This window comes from Mustela putorius, unplaced genomic scaffold, assembly GCF_011764305.1.
Source record: "Mustela putorius furo isolate JIRA1106 unplaced genomic scaffold, ASM1176430v1.1 tig00003988_pilon_pilon_pilon, whole genome shotgun sequence".
NCBI classification, from domain to species: domain Eukaryota; kingdom Metazoa; phylum Chordata; class Mammalia; order Carnivora; family Mustelidae; genus Mustela; species Mustela putorius.
In genome coordinates, this window is record NW_025422127.1 from 15,284,247 (window position 1) to 15,306,718 (window position 22,472).

At 36.3% G+C, this 22,472-nt stretch overlaps 1 protein-coding gene across 15 annotated transcripts in view; it reads left to right on the forward strand.

Annotated features, from left to right (window-relative positions):
• The window catches only part of ERC1 (ELKS/RAB6-interacting/CAST family member 1), a 558,286-nt gene that overhangs the window by 81,984 nt on the left and 453,830 nt on the right, over nt 1-22,472 (forward strand). For all 15 annotated transcript variants that reach the window (XR_006604246.1, XM_045071559.1, XM_045071558.1 and 12 more), the window contains exon 3: nt 15,593-16,009. Coding sequence is in view for 14 of the 15 variants with exons in the window: in XM_045071559.1 (XP_044927494.1) it covers nt 15,593-16,009 (417 nt within the window). In the remaining variant the exon portion in view is untranslated. The remainder of the gene's footprint in view (nt 1-15,592; nt 16,010-22,472) is intronic.

Consider the following 22,472-nt stretch of genomic DNA (forward strand, 5'->3'; position numbering starts at 1 on the left):
GTTAATTTAGACTACTATGTGCATAAAGTGTTGTATACAAATCTAATGGTAACCACAAATCAAAACCCAGTAATAGATATGCAAAAAATAAAGAGAAAGGAATCCAAGTAAATCACTAAAGAAAGCCAACAAACCATGAAAGAGCAAGAGAAGAAAGGATCAGAGGAAAACTACAAAAACAACCACAAAACAAATAATAAAATGGCAATAAATGCATATCTATCAACAATTACTTTGAATGGGAATGGACTAAATCAAAAGACGTAGGGTAACAGGATGGATAAAAAAACCAGGATTCATCTATATGCTGTTTGCAAGAGACTCATTTTAGACCTAAAGACACCTGCAGATTGAAATGAGGGGTTGGAGAAATATTTAACAAACAATTGTCCAAAGAAAGCCGGGATAGAATACTTACATTGGAATAAATAGACCTTAAAACTAAGGTTGTAACAAAAGATGAAGAAGGACACTATATAACAATAAAAGATACAACAATTGTATCTTTTATATAGATATCTTTTATATCTTATATAAAAAAAGATACAACAATTGTAAAAATGTATGTATCCAGCATAGAAGCAAATACATAAAAGAGTTAGTAACAAACATAAAAGAACTAATTGACAGTAATACAATAATAGTAGGGGACTTTTTAACAACCCAGTTACATCAATGGACAGATCATCCATACAAAATCAAGGGGAAGCATCTGGCTGACATGGCACGGTAGGGGGAGGGTGCGACTTTTGATCTTGGAGTTGTGACTTCAATACCCGTGTTGGTTGTAGAGACCCCCCCCCCAAAAAAAAAATCAACAGGGAAATGTTGGCTTTGAATGACACACTGTATCAGATAGATCTAACATATATTTAGAACATTTCATCCTAAAACAGAATGCACATTCTTTTCAAGTGCACATGGAACATTGACAAAACAAGTCTAAACAGATTTTAAAAGATTAGAGTCATACCATGCCTCTTTTCTGACCACAATGCTGTGAAACCAGAAATCAACCAGAAGAAAAAATCTGGAAAGTGCACAAATACATCAAGACAAAATAACATGCTATTAAACAATGAATTGGGTTGGCCAAGAAATCAAAGAAATTAAAAATCACATGCAAACAAAGGAAAATGAAGCACTGTGGTCCAAAACCTTTTGGGATACAGCAAAAGCAGTTCTGAGAGGGAAGTTTGTAGCAATATAGGCCTATCTCAAGAAACAAGAAAATCTCAAATAAACAATTTAAGCTTACACCTAAAGGAGCTAGAAAAAGAACAACAAAATCCCAAACCAACAGAAGGAAGAAAAAAAATAAAAGATTAGTGCAGGAATAAATGGTATAGAAATTAAAAAATATAGAACAGATAACTGAAACCAGGATCTGGTTCTTTGAAAAAATCAACAAAATAGGTAAACCTCTAGCCAGATTCATTTAAAAAGAAAAAAAAAAAAGAGGACTCAAGTAAACAAAACCAGAAAGAAAGAGGAGAAATAACAACTGACACTTCAGAAATAAATTAAAAGAGAATATTTTGAAAAATTAAATGTCAACAAATTTGGCATCTTAAGAGAAATGGATAAATTCCTAGAAACATATAACCTCCCAAAACTGAATCAGGAGGAAATAGAAGATTTGAATAGGATCAATGATTACCAAAAGTGAAATTGAACCAGACATCTTCACAGGTGAAGTCTACCAAACATTTTATTTTTTATTTTTTAAAGATTTTATTTATTTATTTGACAGACATACAGCAAGAGAGGAAACACAAGCATGGGGAGTGGGAGAGGGAGAAGCAGGCTTCTCGCCCAGGAGGGATCCTGAGGACCCTGGGATCATGACCTGAGCTGAAGGCAGATGCTTAACAACTGAGCCACCTAGGCGCCCCTCTACCAAACATTTAAAGAAGAGTTGGTACCTATTCTTCTCAAACTATTCCAAAAAATAGAAGAAGAAGGAAAACTTCCAAATTCATTCTATGAGGCCAGTATCAGCCCAATACCAAAACCAGGAAAAGACACCACTGAAAAAGAGAAGTACAGGCCAATATCTCTGATGAACATAGATGCAAACATTCTTAACAAAATACTAGCAAACAAATTCAACACTGCATTAAAAAAGTCAATCACCACCATGATCAAGTGGGATTTATTCCTGGGATTCAGAGGGTGGTTAAGTACTTGGAAATCCTAGTCAATGTGTATCACACAAATAAGAGGATAAAAACCATATGATCATTTCAATAGATGCAGAAAAAGCATTTGAGAAAGTACCACATCCATTCCTGATAAAAACCCTCAACAAAGTAGGTTTAGAAGGACCATACCTCAACATGATAAAGGTCATTTAGGAAAAACACACAGTGAACATCATACTCAATTGTGAGGAACTCATAAAATGGAATATAGGTACAAAATCCCTTCTTCCAAAATACTTACGGCAGATGTATTTTGGAATTTAGATTGTTTCAGATTTTGAAAGGTAATCCTGTGTGTGTGTGTGTGTGTGTGTGTGTGTGTGTGTGTGTGTGTGTAGTATTTTGTGTTTGGCAGCAGCATACTAATATATCTGTAGTGTAACTTGGGTGTATTCACATTAATTGGATAAAGAGATGGTAAACACCCTCAGCAGTTGAAGACTTGTTGGATCATATAGTAGTTCTATTTTTAAATTTAATTTAATTTTTTTTAGAGCACATAGGTCAGGGGCAGGGTGGGAAATCAGAGGGAAGGGGAGAGAGAGAATCCCAACTCAGTGGCTTGATCCACCACCTTGAAATCATGACCCAAGCCAAAATCAAGAGGCGGCTCCTTAACTGACTGAGCCTCCTAGGAGCCCCCCATAGTTCTATTTTTAATTTTTTGAGGAGCTTCCTACTCTTTTTCATAGTGGATACAGCACTTTCCATTCTCAGGCACATTAGCTAGAGTAACAAAACAAGTTGTAAAGAGAAGCATGTACAGATGACATCATTTATATGATTTATAAACCCATAACAGAGTGTGTATGTGTGTGTATGTGTGTGTGTGTGTGTGTGTGTATGAGTGAGAGAGAGAGAGAGATCTGAAGAAAACTAAGGCACATTGTTGATGGTTATTTCTTTTGTTGCATATTTGAATGAGGGTTTTTTTTTTTTTTTTTAAGATTTATTCACCAGTTTTAGCGAGAGTGTGCACACTTGTGAGCTGGGGAGAGTGGCAGAGGGCCAAGGAGAGAGAGAATCTCACAGATTCCTTGTTGAGCTCAGAGAGCCCAATGAGGAGCTTTATCTCATGGCCCCGAGATCTTGACCTGAGCCAAAACTAGGAGTTGGTAACTCAACTGACCGAGCCACCCAGGAACTCCTGAATCAGTCTTTAAAACCCTAAGCTTCTGCCTTTTTCTCTTTTACCAGTTTAAGAATGTAACGTTGGGGGCACCTGGGTGGCTCAGTGGGTTGAGCCTCTGCCTTCAGCTCAGGTCATGATCCCAGGGTCCTGGGATCGAGCCCCACATCGGGCTCTCTGCTCTGCAGAGAGCCTGCTTCCTCCTCTCTCTCTGCCTGCCTCTCTGCCTACTTGTGATCTCTGTCAGATAAATAAAGAAAAAAATCTTTAAAAAAAAAAAAAGAATGTAATGTTGCCGCTGAGTCAGGTGATAGAACATCCTACAGAGCATGTTAGAACTGGAAGAGTTCTTAAATTGACTAAATTACTGTTGTTTCTTTTAAGTGAAGTTGTTACCAGTTAAAATATCTTGAATATTTAGTTTTTCCTTTTCAAAGGTATACCTTTAAGTCTTGATTTTTTGTTTGTTGTTGTTGAGAAGGAGGGACGGTATGGGGGGAAGGAGAGAGAAACTTGAGCAGACTCCTCCCTGAGCTCGGACCTGGATGCAGTGCTCCATCTCATGACCCTGAGGTCATGACCTAAGCTGAAACCAAGAGTTGGATGCTTATCTGACCCTGCCACCCAGGGACCCCGTAAATGTTCTTTTTATACATATGTGCTTGTGGACACGTTTTCACTTCTCTTAGGGAGATACCTAGGAGACTTTATGAGAAACTGGCTGGGGTACTTGGATGGCTCACTTGGTTAAGAATCTGCCTTTGGCTCAGTTCATGATCCCAGGGTCCTGGGATCGAGCCCCTCGTTGGGCTCCCTGCTCAGTTGGGGAGTCTGCTTCTCCCTCTCCCTCTACCACCCCCCCACTCATGCTTGCTTGCATGCTGTCCCTCTCAAATAAATCTTTTTTTAAAAAATTATTATTTATTTATTTGACAGAGATCACAAGTAGGTAAAATCTTAAAAAAGAAAAAGAAAAAGAAAAAAAAAACACCTGGCAGACTAATTTCCAGAGTATTGGTATAATTTCACATTCTGGTTGCTTCACATGTTTCCTAACATTGGTGGTTACCAATGTTAACATGTTACTCTTCTAGTGGGTATGTGGTGGCATCTCATTCTCGTTTTAATTTTCATTTCTGTAATTACTAATGACATTGGTCATTTTTTCACTTGCACATTGGCTAGTTGTGTATCTTTCTTTACAACGTATATAAGTCTTTCACTCATTTTTAAAGCATTAGTGTGTTTGTTTTTATTTGTGTTAGAGGAATTGTTTATGTATTCAGGATGCAAGTCCTTGGACAGTCACTATTTCTCCCAGTATGTGACTTACCAGTTTATAATAGTCAGTTTGATAAAAGTTTTGATAAAGTTTTAATTTTGGTTAAGTTCAGTGTGTCAGTTTTTAATTTTATCAAGTGTGCTTTCTAACATAGATGTCTAAATATATTTTACTTAAAAGTATTCAGTCAGGTGAAGTGGTGAAAGATTTTGTGGACTTATGTCTAAGTATTTGAATTCCAAATATGATGTGGTAAATATGGGTGCAGGAATTAAATATTTGAAAATAATGGTAACAAATGTATTTATTGGGGTTTATATGATAGAATTGGTGAGAGTCAGCAAATTAGTTTTCCTTTTTATACCCCACGAAGATTCTGGTGCTTTTATTTGCTCTTAACAGCAATGCTAAAACATGAGGCAATCTTTATACTGTTGTTTACTACCCAAATTCATTTTTTTTGTTTCTTCATTAATTTTTCAAGAAATTTCATTAATTATTAAAGATTTCTTTTACCTATGCTATTTTATTCTATTTTTATAGAAGCATGTGCAAGAGTCTTAGTCACACCTTATTTGGTGATTGCCATGGAGAATATTAAAGGATTGTGTACAATAAATATTTATCTCAGTTACTTTTTAGAATGATTTTTTATTTTATCTATAAAAGATTTGTATTTCTGTTGTTGTTGTTCATATTTATCCCCAGGTACCTTTTTGTTCTTATCAAGCTTCTCTCTCTCTCTCTCTTTTTAATTATACTTTTGAAAGATTTGTTTCTTTGTAGAGAAATGTGGTTTTTACATGTTGATCTTACATTTACCAGGTTGCTGAACTCTTGATACAGATGTCTTGTCTGTAATTTTTTTCCGAGTTTTTATCATATAATCCTTTATAATGACTGTTTCTTCTTTTCTGATTCTTATACCTTTCATTTCTGACTACACTTGTTCTTAGTATTTCTTTTTTTCCTTTTTTTTTTTTTAAGGTTTTATTTATTTATTTGACAGAGATCACAAGTAGGCAGAACAGCAGGCAGAGAGAGAGAGAGAGGGAAGCCCACTGCCAATTGAGCAGAGAGCCCGATGCGGGGCTTGATCCCAGGACCCTGAGATCATGATCCGAGCTGAAGGCAGAGGCTTCAACCCACTGAGCCACCCAGGCGCCCCTGTCAAAGTATTTTAAATAGTAGCACTGTACATGAATGCTTTTCTTTAAGGCTCTAAGGTCATGATCTCCTTGTACTCTTAGTATCAGTCTTCCTTGCTTCTTTCTCTGGAGAACGTGGTGGGGGAGGGAGAAAGAAATTCTATAGTTTCTGATAAGCTGTGGGCACACAGTGACTTCAGTGTTGACATAGCTCTGTGGCACTCAGACATCAGCCCCTGGCAGCTTTATGTTGTGTGCTGCAGCTGAATGTCAGCAGGGACTCCCTTCAGATTGCTAAACTTCTTGCTTCCTGTGTGTATTCATTCAGCAAAATCTATTCCCCAAAGCAGCATTGGCAAGATTAGCTGTTATCACTCTCATAGCTGATGCATATCACCTAACTCTTTGTTCTTTATTTTTCTTTCTTTTTGATTCACATACCAGTATTTCATTGACTAAGTTTGGGGATTTTGTTAACCTCATTTACCTTTGTTGCAGGTGTTTGCAACTTTTGGGTTATAGAAAATGAAGAAAGAAGTGAATTTGATACTTGAAATGCAGCTGGAATGAACAGTATCTTTCTTGTAGTTTGTAGTTCTGCCACTGCAGTTGTTAACTGCTGAATGTTTTCAGGTTAAACATTTATGGAAATGGTTGTGGTAGGATCCCTTTGCTGGTGGATTTTACTTTTGAAGTGTTGGGTTTGTTTGTTTTAAGTTACTTGGATGTTATTTACAATGAGATGAATCTCTTCAATCCTGGTATTGCTTAGCACGATAGTTTTACTATTTTAATTTCTGTTTTGGGGTTCTGTCCTTTCTATACTTCTTTTACCAATTCCTTCTTCCCTTTTTCTGTCTTTCTTTCAGTTGGGGGAGTCTGAACAGGCTTTCTAGAGGACATAATGCCTGAGCTAAAAGTGAAAGGACAAGTAAGATTTTACTGAGAGTGATAGAGTTTCCCTTTCCGGGCAGAGACTGCATAAATAGAGGTGAAGGGGTAGATGATAGTATGGCAATTTGGGTGTAACTAAAACTAATTTGGAATTTCTAGGACTTGTAGTAAAAGTGGTTTATTGTTACTTGAATTGTTGATTATGAGGCCATAAAATATGAAATGTACAGTTGACCTTTGAGGAGTGTGGGGGTTAGGGGCACTGTTCCCTATACTGTTGAAAATCTGCATATAACTTTTGACTTCCCCTAGATTAAGTATTAATAGCATACTCTTGACTAGAAGCCTTACTGATTATATAAACAACACATATTTTGTATATGTATTATATACTGTATTCTTATAATAAAGCAAGCTAGAGAAAAGAAAATGTTATTAAGAAAATCATGAGGGGGAGCCTGGGTGGCTCAGTTGTTAAGCATCTGTCTTCTGCTCAGATCATCCCTCCTGGGATGGAGGCCCACTTCAGGCTTCCTGCTCGACGGCAAGCCTGCTTTCTCCCTCTCCCACTCCCCCTGCTTGTGTTCTCTCTCTCTCTTTCTCTCTCTCTGTCAAATAAATAAGTTTTTTTTTTAAAGAAGATCATGAGGAAGGGGTGCCTGGGTGGCGCATTTGGTTAAGTGCCTGCCTTCTGTTCATTCTTGGGATTGAGTCCACATCAGGCCCCCCGCTCAGTGGAGCCTGCTTTTCCCTCTCCCTCTGCTGCTCCCCTTGCTTGTGCTCTTACTCTCTGTCAAGTAAATAAATAAAATCTTAAAAAAAAAATGCCCCGAAACAAATAATACATTATATGTTAACTTTTAAAAAAATCTTAAAAAAAAGAGAGAAAATGTGGTTACATTTATAGTACTATACTGTTTATTGAAAAAAAAAATCTATGTGTAAGTGGACCCATGCTGTTCAAACCCATGTTGTTCATTCTTGAGGGCCAACTGTATTTTGACCTTAGGGTTTCCCTATTTTGATAGCATTTTCATTTATTCTTTAACTTCCATTCTGGGTTGTACTACCATAAAGATAGATATTCTTATATTAACTGGATTCAGGAGCAGAGAGTAGCTGCTAGAATTCTGTATAATTGCTTGTTCATTTTCTTGACTCTTTCTTTTTTAGAGGAGAATCAACTCAAATTAGAGGGTGAGAATGTTAAATAATTTTTCTTTTTCTTTTTCTTTTCTTCTTCTTCTTCTCCTTCTTTTTTTTTTTTTTTTTTAAAGATTTTGTTTATTTCACAGAGAGAGAGAGAACGCAAGCAAGGGGGAGTGAGAGAGGGAGAAACAGGCTTCCCGTCGAGCAGGAATCCTGATGTAGGCCTCGATCCCAGGACCTTGGGATCATGACCTGAGCTGAAGGCAGTTGCTTAACAACTAAGGCATCCAGGTGCCTGATAATTTTAATTTATCCATTTGAATTCTGTGGGGTTGTTTCTTGCATTGGAGTGTGTCTCTTGCTGATGTTTAGATTAGTCTGAGAACTTGATTTTGGTTTAATATTTGCTGCACAGAAAATAAATCCTTGTCATCAACTGTGTTAATAGTAAACTGATGATTAGAAGAAATGAGGAGCACCTGTGTGGCTCAGATGGTTGAGCATCTGCCTTCAGTTCGGGTCATGATCTCCAGGTCCTGGAGTCGAGCCCCATGTCAGGCTCCCAGCTCAGAGGGGAGCCTGCTTCTCTCTCTCTCCCTCTTTCTCAACCCCTACTTGTGCTCTCTCTTTCTCTCTCTCTCTAATAGAAATAAATAAATAAAATATTTAAAAAAAAAAAAAAAGAAGAAGAAATGAATTACCTTAGAGGCACTTCCACTGTTTCAGTTGCTGAGACTCAGACTGATTAAATTACTCACCAAGTTCCTTCTAAAATGACAGAAATTAGAATACTTTCTTTTCATATTAAGGATTCATGAGTCTAGCTCAAGTGATCTCTAATAGGTTCCAAACTTCATCTTACTATATTGCATGTAGAAGAAGTGCTTTACATGTATGTGTCCCATTTCTCTCTTGAATATTGTTTTCTTTCTTTCCTTTTTTTTTTTTTTAAAGATTTTATTTATTTATTTGACGCACAGAGAGTACGCACAGGCAGGGGGAGCAGTATGCTCCACTGAGCAGAGGGACAGGGACAAGTATGCTCCACTGAGCAGAGATCCTGACATGGGGCTCGATCCCAGGACCCCAGGATCAGGACTCAAGCCAAAGGCAGCTGCGCTTAACCAACTGAGCCACCTACGTGCCTCTTGAATATTGTTCTTAATTTACAATTTGTGATAAGATATAGTGCTGGTGAGTGAGTGTATCTCTGTAACTGTTATGTTTTATCATTTTCTAAGCTTTATTTTTGGACAAGAACTCTATGTGCTTTGTACAGTACTAAAAGTATAAAGTTCTTGTTGACTGTTGATTATCTGAAAAGGCTTCTGTTTGTTTTAGATTGAACATGAATAAATTCAGGGATGGCTGGCTGGATGAATCAGTGGAGCATGTGACTTTTGATCTTGGGGTGGTGGGTTCAAATGTCACATTGGGTATAGAGGTTACTTTAAAAAAAAAAAACCACAAATAAATCCGGAGTATATAGTTAACATTTTTTGATAGGATTTTCTTTGTATTTTGGATAGTTAGTATTTAAGATAGAATTTTTTTATTGTAGTTGGTAAAGAACTAATTGCTAGAGAAGATGAATAATTTATTGTATTATAGGGGAAAGATACAGCTTTCTAGGAAAATTTGATGTACTATCTACTAGCTGTTTACTTTCAAAATAATTTTTCAAAATTTGTTTTGGTCATTCTTTCATCAAAAATTTATTGAGCACTAACTATACCAAGCACTATGCTATGCCCCAGAGTAAAGAGATGACTGCCCCAAGTCCTAGAAAATTTTTAATGAAGGCAGAAACAAAGAAATACATTTCAGATTAGTCTGGTAGGTGCTGTTGTTTAGGGATATAGTAAAATGGCAGTACAGATCAGACCATCACATAGCCTGAGGAAGCTGTAAGCTTGACTCAGACGACTTCAATAAGAATTATTATAAGCTCTTTTGCATCTTACATGAATAAGGTTCCTTAATGTATACATTTATATGTTTCAGAAAAAACTGTTTTTAATTTAACATAATATGGTGCAATACTGGTACTTTTTCTAATGGATCATCTTGACAAATGGTGCATTGAGTTCTCCATGATGTATTGTTTTTAACGTTGACCATTTTCTTGTATCTATAGTAGAGTAGTCTGCCCTTTGCATGGTTTTGCTCTCTGTGGTTTCAGTTACTGGTGGTCACTTATGGTCCAGAAGCAGACCTCATTTTCCTTCTGATTTACTGTTAGAAGGTCACTTATAGCCTAACGCTACCTCACAGTGCCTGCGTCATTCACCTTACTTCAGTCTGTCACGTAGGCATTTTATCATCTCACATTATCATCAGAAGGTTGAGTACAGTACAACAAGATATTTTGACAGAGAGACCACATTCACATAACTGTTATTACAGCATATTGTTATAATTGTTCTATTTTAGGTATTTTTGTTAATCTCTTACTATGTTTAATTTATAAATTAAATTTTTATCATAGATATGTATGTATTAGAAAAAACTTAGGATATAGAGGATTTGGTACTATCCATAGTTTTAGGCATCCAGTGGGGATCTTGGAACATATTCCCGTGGAAAAGGTGGGGAGCAATACTGTATTTTTTCTTTTTTCCTAATTAAAAGTAGCTCTAGACTACAAAGTTCTGTCATTTTAGAAATCAGGATAAACTGGATCAAAGTGTTCTGTTGTTCCAAGAAAACTAATGATTATATTTGGGAAGTTCTGCCTCACAGGAGTTTCTGATATGTACCCGAAAGATATTGTATGAAGGGTAATCTTTCATTGTTTTCGCAGATAGATGTGTTAATTTTCTAATTAAGTCATAGTCCCTGTCAGAGATTACGGTTGTTCACAGTGTGCTGCCATTTCATTGAGATACAGTTTGGTGTAATAATAGCACAGTCCTTGGAGTAAATTTTAAGCCGTTACTTTTCCAGTCTTTCTAGATCAACTGAATGTCAGAGTGGAAAGTGGTAGACTAGTGAGTGTTGGTATAACATTTGGAATGTGAGAAGTGTGAGTTCGTTTTGGGGAGTGTCATGAGCAGAGTTCCCAAATAGAAGCTCTCCTGATGCTGCTCTCTGTTTTTGGTTGATCACTGTGTAAGACACTTGTAAATGTCTGTGAGATGTGCAGGTTTGCTCATTTTATCATCTGTATGAATATGCTGGAGAAGGAGTAGCCTGGCTTCTAGCCTGCTGCTGCTTCTCCCAAGGGAACTGGCAAGAATTTTTTTTAAGTAAAGCTAGCTTGAATGTGGCTTTAAGTAGGAATGGTGATTCCTATTTCAATGGAGAAGATTGCTCTGTAGCTTTCTAGACTGCCAGTCAGACCATCATTTTGTATTTCCTAGGAAATATTTCATAGTAAAATGTGTACAAGCAGAACTGAAGAAGTAGACCTTAGTTAGTAGCTGTAATTTTTTCTTCACCAAAATGATAATTGCTATACTAGATATAAACACAAGTGGTAAAGTATATGTGAGACCAAAAGCTGTTCTGGTCAACGTCTGTTTCTCCTGACTTGAATAGTGATGAATGTCCAAAAAAACGAGGAACAGTTGTACCTAGAAATCAGTTTCATTGTTGAATTTTACTTTTGATATTTCTCTTTGGGATAAATTCACTCAGACTTTTTCTGGGTTTTTTTATTTCCAGGGGTAAAGAAGGAAACTAGAATTGATCCTAGACTTCAGAGAATTAGCATTTTGACATATCTTTTTACTAAGGATTTTGGAACTCTACAGTTGTTAAGAATCTTTACAGGGTGATGCTGATAGTTAAATGCATTTAAAGAAATCCTGTTCCTGAATTAAAATATCTGATAATTCTGTTCTTGGTAAGAAAAAAGCAGTGCTTTTCAGAAGTTTGAAGATTATCAGAATTGAAAATTCACTACTCGCCAAGCATAATAGCAAAACCAGAAACTATGAAAGAAACAGTTTGTATGTTTGCACTAAATAAATGAATAAATTCTCTATAATACTCATCATAAACATTGTTAAAAGAAAAATGACAACCTTGGAAAAAATATTTGTAACATACACAGCAGGCGAAGGTTATTTAATCCACTTAGGAAAATAACAAAATGGGCAAAGAACAAGAATAGATGAGTCACAAAGGAAGGACTGCAAGGTGCCAGTAGATATGTGGCTAGATATTCAGCCATGCTTGTAATTGAAGAAATGCCAGTAAAAGAAAGAAAATGCCCAGAGTTTTAAAATGTGTGGGAAATGGCCACTCCAGATATGGTTTGGTGTTAAGTTTAAATGTGTACAGACCCTTTTAGAGATAATTTTAATATATATCAAAATTATAATTGCATATCCTCCCAGTTAAGCAATTCTACCTTTGAGAATTTATCCCTAGGAAAAAATTGGATACATGTACAAAGACAAACATATGAAGGTGCCAGTTGTAATAGTGTAAACTGAGAACCAACCCAAATGTTTATCAGTAGTCATAAATAAATTATTTCCATATCCATACATTGGAATTTTATGGCAGACATCATCTTTCCTCATTTTCTTTATTGTTATAAAATACACCTTATATTTACCATCTTTTTTTTTTTTTAAAGTTTTTATTTATTTGACAGAGAAAGTACAAACAAGGGGAGCGGCAGGCAGAGGGAGAGGGAGAAGCAGGCTCCCCACTGAGCAGGGAGCCTGGTGCAGGGCTCGATCCCAGGACTCTTGGGATTGTGACCCGAGCTGAAGGGAGATGCTTACCAACTGAGCCACCAGATGCCCCGAAACATTTACCATCTTAACTATTTTGCAAGTTCAGTGGCATAAAGTACATTATGTTATGCAAACATTATTACCATCCACCTCCAGAACTCTTTTCATCCTGTAAAATTGAATCTGTGTACCTATTCAGCAGTGACTCCCCATCCCTCCCCAACCCCCAGGCCCTGGCAGCCATTCTTCTACTTCCTGCATTTATAAATTTGACTACTCTAGATACTTCATGTAAGTGGAATCATATATTTGTCTTTTGTGACTGATTTATTTAGATTTCATCCATGTTGTACCATGCATCAGAATTTCATTCTTTTTTAAGTATAAAATATAAACTTCTTTAAAATTTAATTTTTGAGTGAGTAGAACATCTGTTCAAATTCAAGAGGATGGTTGGGAGGAGAGGAGATGGGATGCGAATGCATAATTGGGATGGGATTTCTCCAAGGGGTGATGGAAGTGTTCTAGAACGGATAGTGTTCCAGGTACAACTTTTTATATGCTAAAAATGACTGAATTATGTACTTAAAACTGGTGAACTTTATGGTATGTGAATTGTATTTCAGTAAGACTGTTACTAAAAAAAATCCAATGTCAATTATATTATACTTCAGGTAAAAAAATTTTTAAGAGGAATACAATACATTTCTAGTAAAGGATTCTTACAAGGTGTCCCTCAACTATTCTAGTTTTACTTTCTTTCTTTCTTTTTTTTTTTTTTTTTTAATTAGAGAGAGAATGAGAGGGAAAGGCAGAGTGGGGAGAGAAACTCAAGCAGGCTCCATGGTCAGCAGAGAGCAGGGTACAGGGCTTGATCTCATGACCCTGAGATCATGACCTCAGGTGGAATCTAGAGTTGGATGCCCAACCAACTGAATCACCCAGGCACCCTCTAAAAAAAAAAAATTATTTCTCGTGTGACTTTCCAGAAATATTTTTATTTTTTATGAATATTTTATTTATAGTAAATATTACTCTCTCCCTTTTAACAAAGTGGTAGTAAATTGAACATAGATGGTATTCTGTACCCAAGCAGACATCTCTGAAGTCTGTTTCTCTTGGTTTTAGGTTAAAAGGGTTTTTGTTTTGTTTTGTTTTTGTTTTTGTTTTTTTAATTACAAAAGGATGGGCGCCTGGGTGGCTCAGTGGGTTAAGCCGCTGCCTTCAGCTCAGGTCATGATCTCAGGGTCCTGGGATCGAGTCCCGCATCGGGCTCTCTGCTCAGCAGGGAGCCTGCTTCCCTCTCTCTCTCTGCCTGCCTCTCCATCTACTTGTGATTTCTCTCTGTCAAATAAATAAGATTTAAAAAATAAATAAATAAATAAAATAAAATAATTACAAAAGGATCACATGGTTAGATAGTATAGAAAAGTATGAAAAAAATGTAGAAGCTGTCCATACCTGTGATAGTCATTGGCAATTGCTTATATATCCTTTTAGACTTTTATCTCCATGTTTGATATGCTCTTTTGAAAATTAGAATTGAGATCATCCTATACTTGGTATTGTGTAGTCAGCTTTTTTATACTTTTAAACAATATATTGTGATCATAGTTTTTAATCAGTAAATATCGGTATTGTGTGGACATTTCTCATTTACTTTAGCTCATCACCTGTTAATTAAATCTATTTAGGTTGTTTCTAATTTTGTCACTTTATAAACAAGAATGAATATCTTCCTGTGTACACCTTTGTACCCTTGCCAGATCATTTCTTCGAGATACTTACTACATTGGTATTTTGCAGTCTGCCAAAATCTTTTAACAGCCTGTGTTTTAAAATATAAACTTACAAAGATTACCACGGTACTGTTAACTCTGTGAAAAGAGGGTGCAGGTATTTAAATCCTTATTTATTTTTAAATATGAAGGGTCTGAAAGGCTGAAAGTGGCATTGTGTCCACAATTGCATAGCAGTTAGTGTGAGAGCTGGTGCTAAAACTCATGTCTCTTATTGTGGGTTAGTGTTCTTTCCACTGTGGCATACTGCCATTCCTTAAATACCTTCAATACAAGGAGTGATTTTGTTATTACTGTTTCTTCATTTCTAAAAATATGATTCTAAAAATGTTAGTTATTGTTTACTATTATTTAAAACTTATTTAAGATTTAATTTATTTTTTACTTTATTTTATTATTTATTTTTAATTAATATAAATACACACAATTATTATTTTATTATATATTTTATTATTTAATTATTGTTTATTATTAATTATTTAATATGTGAATTTAACTTATTAATAGTCATTTTGTGTTTTGATATCCTTTGTATTTTTTGGTGAAACTTTAAAAAAGTTTTCAATTTTTTTAATTTTTAAAAATTAATTAATTGAAAAGATTTTATTTATTTATTTGACAGAGAGACAGTGAGAGAGGGAACACAAGCAAGGGGAGAGAGAGAGGGAAAGGGAGAAGCAGGCTTTTTGCTGAGCATGAATCCCAACATGGGGCTCAATCCTAGGACCCTGGATGATGACCTGAGCCAAAGGCAGGTACTTAACCACTGAGCCACCCAGCGGTCCTGAAACTTTTCATTTTTAATTAATTAATTTATTTGAGAGAGAGAGAGTGCCTGAGCATTGCGGGAGAGACAGAGGGAGGGAATCTCAAGCAGACTGAGCCAAAATCAAGCATTGCATGCTCATCTGACTGAGCCAGTCAGGCACTCTTTTTGATGAAACTTTTGTATGATGTGTTTGTATTCCTGTAGATTTCCCCTTTCTCTCCCCTCCCCTTTGGTTCTCTGTAATACCTCCTACTGATTTTGAACAATCTCTTTATTTTGTTATGGCTCATGCAAAGTGAGGAGCTGTCCTCTTTCCTGTTGGGAATAAACACATGTTAAATTACTGAGACTTTATAGATTATCACAATCATTTTTTTTTTTTTTGAGACAATGTAAAAAAACAGAATTTATTGAATTTGGGGTTCTGAGAGCCATGGTAGCTACTTCCTGACTTCCCCAGTCTGCTTTGTTTTTTTTTCTTGAGGAGGAAAGCTGATTTGGAGTTTTCTTTTTTGTCTTGCTTCTAGCACATGCAAATGACAATCCAGGCTCTTCAGGATGAATTGCGGATCCAGAGGGACCTCAACCAGCTGTTTCAGCAAGACAGTAGCGGTAGGACTGGTGAACCCTGTGTGGCAGAGCTGACTGAGGAGAACTTCCAGAGGTTACATGCGGAGCATGAGCGGCAGGCCAAAGAGCTGTTCCTTCTTCGAAAGACTTTGGAGGAAATGGAGCTGCGTATTGAGACTCAGAAGCAAACCCTAAATGCTCGGGATGAATCCATCAAGAAACTTCTGGAGATGTTGCAGAGCAAAGGACTTTCTGCTAAGGCTACTGAAGAAGACCATGAGAGAACAAGACGACTGGCAGAGGCAGAGATGCATGTCCACCACCTAGAAAGCCTTTTGGAGCAGAAGGAAAAAGAGAACAGTATGTTAAGAGAGGTGAGTGACCACCTTTTCCATCTTAAGACTTACTGATGGTCCTTTTTCCCCCTGATTAGTCAGCATCTTGGCTTTGATAAATTTACATGTTCTATTGAGTTAGTGGGAGAGAATTTCTTCTTTGTTATTTAGGTGCTTCACTGATTTCTATTCTGATTTGCTCTCTTGCATGAGATGGCATTGATTGGTATGTACGCTGGCTTGATGACTTTCTGTGTCTTTTTCTGCCTCTGTTTGATTTCTATAGACTCATTTTGTTGCTAGAGGGGCACAGAATTTTCTTCGTTACATATCTCTTAATTTGTTCATAGAGACACACCCAACAAAACCAGAATCAGAGTACCTATTATTTAATTTTAGAATATTACTAAGAGAAAGTTAGTGGTTACCTCAGTTTAGGTGTGCTTATATAAATAGTCCTTGGCAGTAGTAATGGATGTTTGCCCTGTGGTTTCCATGGAAACCTGCTTTGCTGTAAAAGATATGTAATAAAAATCATTTGCTGCCATGGAAGCACAGTGAGAAAGAATGATATAGAGGCATGCTGCAGTATTTTTTTATAGAGAAAACTCAGACTTCAGCTGACCACTGTGATTATAATTTTTCACTTTTCTAAGTAGTGAGTCATTTTGAGAAAGAATAAATGAATTTTAAAAAATTGACATATAATTCCCTACATGTGGTCAGAGAATTTAGCCATTTGGTTGGGGGAAAAAAAAATCTCAGAACTGTGTTAGTGCCAGTCTGAATGAAGTATGAGGAAAGAAATTTTTAAAATGGACTATTCCCCAAACGGCAAAATAACAACTTCAAAAGGATACTTCTAAATTTGAAGTTCTGTGACTTCTCCTTTTGTAAAAATTCTGAAATATTTATTTACAGTGAGCATATTTTATTTTTGATAAAGGGGAAATTCATGATTTTATTACACAATAAATTCACTTTAGATTATTGTAGTAAGGTTAGGAAATAGTTTAGCAAAAATTTAAAACCCCAGGTGTCATTACCTAGCGATAAACTGCTATGTATATGTTTCTAGTCTTTTTTTTTTTTAAAGATTTTATTTATTTATTTGAGAGAGAGAGCGGGAGAGAGAGCATGAGAGGAGAGAGGTCAGCGGGAGAAGCAGTCTCTCTGCTAAGCAGGGAGCCTGATGTGGGACTCGATCCCGGGACTCCAGAATCATGACCTGAGCTGAAGGCAGTTGTCCAACCAACTGAGTGACACAGGTGCCCCTGTAGTCATTTTTATTATGTATAGAATCTTCTACATTTCTTTCTCTGAAAAAGATAGAATACCAGGGGTGCCTGGTGGCTCAGTTGCTGGAACATCTGACTCTTGATTTTGGTTCAGGTCATGATCTCTGGGTTGTGTGATCGAGGGATTTAGCCTGTGTCCCTGGGCTCCTGTGCTCACTGGGGAGTCTGCTTGGGAGTCGCTCCCGCTACCCCTTCCCCTCTGTGCTCTTTCTCTCTCAAGTAAATAAATAAGTAACTCTTAAGAAAAAGATAGAATACTATCCATTAGTATTGTCTAATAAAGCTTTCTGTGATAATGGAAACGTTCTGTATCTGCTCTGTTATAGTAGCCACTAGTTACATGTGCCTATTGAGCACTTGAAATGTGTTGACTGAGGACCTGAATTTTAAATTCTATTTAAATATAATTAATCCAGAATTAAATTTAGTTAATCAAATGTAAAGTGTCTGCATGAAGCTAGTGGCTGCTGTATTAGTGCAGGTATGCATAATGCAGTGTTGCCAGCTTTTCTTAATAATTTGTTTTGACCACTTTTCTTTTGTTAGGTACCTGTAGAGTACTGTAATTTCTGATGAATTTATAAAGTTCCATTGCATTTATTTGAATACTTTTTACCACTGAAAATTTTATTTTCATATTAATTTTTCAGTATAATAAAACTGCTTCACTGAATATCCTTAACCATATATCTCTCTACATTGGCTTTTATGTTTAGGATACATTTCTAGAAATGAATTTGCTCAAAGTGGGTGCACATTTTTGAAACTGAGTACTCTTATCTTCCAGAGTGATTACACCGGCTTATCTTCCCAGCAGCATCTAATATGTTCTTAACGATTAATAGGCAACTATGTACACGTTATTCTCTTCAGATTATCAGACTGTAATATTTTAGGAAATTGTTAACCAGGTGCTTTGTCAAGGAACATCCTGAGTTTGTTTCAGTTTGCTTTCAATTTACTTTACTTTATGACCTGACCATAGAACATGGTTAGAGAAGTTGTGGTAATCTTACACAGCATGCAACAGCAGCATCATGAATTTCGAATGTTAGGTTTTTAAGGCTTCTCTTCTGAATATTTCGACCATTGCATATTTATTTATTTAAAAAAAATTTAAATTGAAGTAGAGTTGACATGCGTTGTTAGGCTGTTTTCAGGTGTACAGTACGGTGATGTGACAAGTCTATACATAATGCGCTTTGCTCACCACAATATTTGCTGCCATTTGTCACCATACAATGCTATTACAATACCATTGACTATTTTTCCTCTGCTGTACCTTTTATTCTTGTTACTTATTATTCGTTCCATAACTGGAAGCCTGTATCTCCCATTCCCCTTTACCCATTTTGCCCACCCTCCCAACCCATCTCCCCTTTTGTTCCCTATATTTATAGGACTGTTTCTGGTTCTTGTTTTTTCATTTATTTTGTTTTCTAGATTCCATGAATAAGTAAAGTCATGTGATATTTGTTTTTTTCTCACTTATTTCACTTAGCATAATGCCCTCTAGGTTCATCTATGTTGCAAGATCTCACTCTTTTTTATTATACCTATTTAATTTTGAATTTTGAAGTTAGTAAGTAATGAATAGTGAAGGACTGTGAAAAGCCACATGGTTAATAACATGGTAAATTTGAAAAACTCATAGAAAAAAATAAGAATTTAAGAATGATTTTTCAAATAACAAGCTCTACAAATATTAAGTCCAACTTATGTACATAATATGTAAAGAAATATAGGCCTTGTCAGTCATACCAACACACAATTCCAGTTGCCTTTAGTCACAGCATTATTTTATAGGAGACACAGTCATGGGAATTAAAATTACTCAAGAGCAAGTGGAAATGATTGCTTCAGAAACAAAAGACTTATTTACTTAGAATGAGCAAGCATGAGTTAGGGGGGCTAGAGGGAGAGGGAAAGAAGCAGACTCCCTGCTGAGCATGAAGCCCTGAGTGGGGCTTTATCTCATAACCCTGAGATTTACATGAGTGAAATCAAGAGCTGGGTGCCTAACCAGCTGAACCACCCAGGTGTCCCTGGAACCAAAAAAAAAAAAAAAAAAAATGTTTAGAGTTCTTGTTCTCTCTGTTTCTCCTATTTACCTTCAGGACTTAGACCAAATTTCAGTTCTTTTATGTTTTCCTTGTGCAGCTTTATACATATATGTAAATTAATCAGTCATAGTATATTTATATTTACATGTATGTTTCTTCATTATTCACTTAATTTTTTTGCGTCAAAGATACATTTTCTATTTTTTATTTATTTTATTTTAAAGAATTTATTCATTTATTTGACAGAGAGTGGCACAGCGAGAGTGGGAAACTCAGGCAGGGGGAGCAGGAGAGAGAGAAGCAGGCTTTCTGCTGAGCAGAGAGCCTGATGTAGGGCTTGATCCCAGAACCCTGAGATCATGACCTGAGCTGAAGGCAGATGCTTAATGACTGAGCCACCCAGGCATCCCAAAGATACATTTAAAAAAAAAAGGTTTTATTTTATTTTATTCTTTTTGAGAGAGAGACTGCAAGCTGGGTGGAGGAGCAGAGGGCAAGAGAGAGAATCTTAAGCATGCTCCATGCCGAGCACAGAGCCTGACAGAAGGCTCAGTCTCACGACCTTGAGATTGTGACCTGAGTTGAAATCAAGAATTGGTCACGTAACCAACTAAGTTACCCCGGTGCCCCTAAATATTTTATTTTTAAGTACTCTCTACACCCAATATGTGGCTGAACCCACAACACTGAGATCAAGAATCCCATGCTCCTCTTACTGAGCCAGCCAGGTGCTCCCAAAGATACATTTTTTTCTTAAAGTTTACTTTGAAGATTCGTTTATTTATTTGAGAGAAAGAGAGCGTGTGTGCACACATGCACACATCATGTGGGGGGGGCAGAGGGAGAGAGAGAGAGGGAGAGAATCCTCAAGCAGACTTCTTGCTGAGTGGGAAACCCAACCTGGGGCTCAGTCTCACAACCCTGAGATCATGACCTGAGCTGAAATCAAGAGTCGTAGGCTTAAGGAACTGAGCCAAGCACGTGCCCCACCAAAGATATATGTTTTAAAAAAATCTTTATTTTGCCAGTGTCTAACAAACACACAGTGGATACTTGAGAAATGTTAGTTGAGTAAGTTGAAGTGCAGGAAAAAATTTAAACCTGGAACTTATATATAGGATACCATTTTGAGTTTTTTTCCCCCCTGGTGTGACCACTGGGTACTAACACCTGATGAAGGTTTGAAAACAAGTTAAGCCTCAAAGTTAGTTTTGCTTCTGAGTTCAGTTATACATATTATAAATAAAATATTAGCAGATAGAATCAGCAATATGATAAAATGATAAATAAAAGTGATAAATAAAAATGATATTCTGATCAGAAGGGGTTTATTCCAGGAATGGCAGAATGACTCATACATAGTTATAGTTTGTATTAGGTAAAAGGAAAAGAGAACCTTGTGGTATTTGATAGCTGTCTCAAAGATATTAGATAAAATGTTACAAGTATTTTCATTGAAAATGGAACAAAATGAACTAAAATTAAGGATTGAATGTTACTTTTATGGTAAGATTTAAATAAATAATAACATAATAAATGTATATTATAAACATATTTGAAACTAATAGCCATCATCCAGCTTACTGTGACATACTAGAAATGCCCATTGAAGTTAGAAAGTGGTCAGAGATGGTTGTGTTTGTTCATCAGTATTTAACATTATTTTGGAAGTGTTAGGGGGTGCAATTAGATAAGAAAATGGAATAAATAATATCAGTAATGGTAATGGAAAGGAAATGGCTAAATTTTCATTACAGTATCGATGGGAATAGTAATATAAAGATGTTACTTTACCCTAAATCTGTAAATTCAATGTAATCACAATGGGAATGATTTTGAAAGATGCCCTACAGATGTAGTTTATTTGTAAGAACAGTGCAAGAACACTTACTTAAACAGATCATGATGCATGTATTTGAAACCCTGTGTTATTAAAATGTGTGGTATTGGCATAGCAATAGATAGCTAAATCAATGAAACAGAATAGAATTTAGAAATAATGTAGTTTTCAGTACATGATAGATGTTTTGAAATAGTGGCCATTCATTTGGAAAACAATTACATCATGATATCAAATTCTGGATGAAATAAAGAGCTACTTTTTTTTTTTTTAAATAAAAATACTAGAAGAAAATATAAGTAAAAAATTTTTTATATAATCTTGAGATAGGAAAGAATCTTTTATTGCCATAGCGGAAACCTTAAAGAATTAAATTTGTGTAAACTAGAAAATACAGTTAACAAAAGTTAAAATGATAATTTGGGGTAAAGCTTTGTAATATATGGCTAGGTTAATATATAAAGATTGCTTCTAAAACAATAAGAGGCTAAAGGCCCTTGGTACCACTTTTCCTTTCTCATTTATTCTGTTGAGTCTCTGATATGTATTAGATCCTGGGATGGTCATGGGGTATCCATTTTTCATGTCAGCATATGTGGTCTTGGCCCTCCTAGAATTTAGAAATCTGATGGGAGACAGTAAACTGATAATTACAAGATAAACTACATGATTGGGTGGTGTCTAATTATGTTGGGGGAGGGGATTTCTGTAAACAGGATAAGCATCTTTGAGGAGGTGCCCCTTAAGGGAGATCTGAAGAAAGATAAGGAGAAAATCTTGCTGAGCATTTGGATAAAATCATTTCCTGAAGAAAGGTTAACAGTTTCAAAAGGCCTGATGGGAAGGAATTTTGAGGGAACAAGATGGCTAGAAGGCAAAATTGTTTAAGGTGAAGGCTGGCATCAGATGACAGGTTGAAGAGGTAGCTAGGGCCAAATACATTCCTTTCATTCATCAGATATTTACTGGGCACTAACCTTGTGCAAAGCAGGGAAATAGCAATGAGCAAAACTATCCTAGAAGACAAAGTACTTGGCTTTATGATCCTTGCAGGAAATGCAGTTGTTATATTCAAAGTGCAAGAAGAGTTCATTCCAATGTTTAATCAAGGGATTGTTAAGATCTGGTCTGCTTGGCACCTGGGTGGCTTAGTTGTTAAGCGTCTGCCTTTGGCTCAGGTCATGATTTCAGGGTCTTGGGATCAAGCCCCACATCGGGCTTTCTGCTCAGCGGGAAGCCTGGTTCTCCTTCTCCCACTCTCCCTGCTTGTGTTCCCTCTCACTGTATCTCTCTGTCAAATA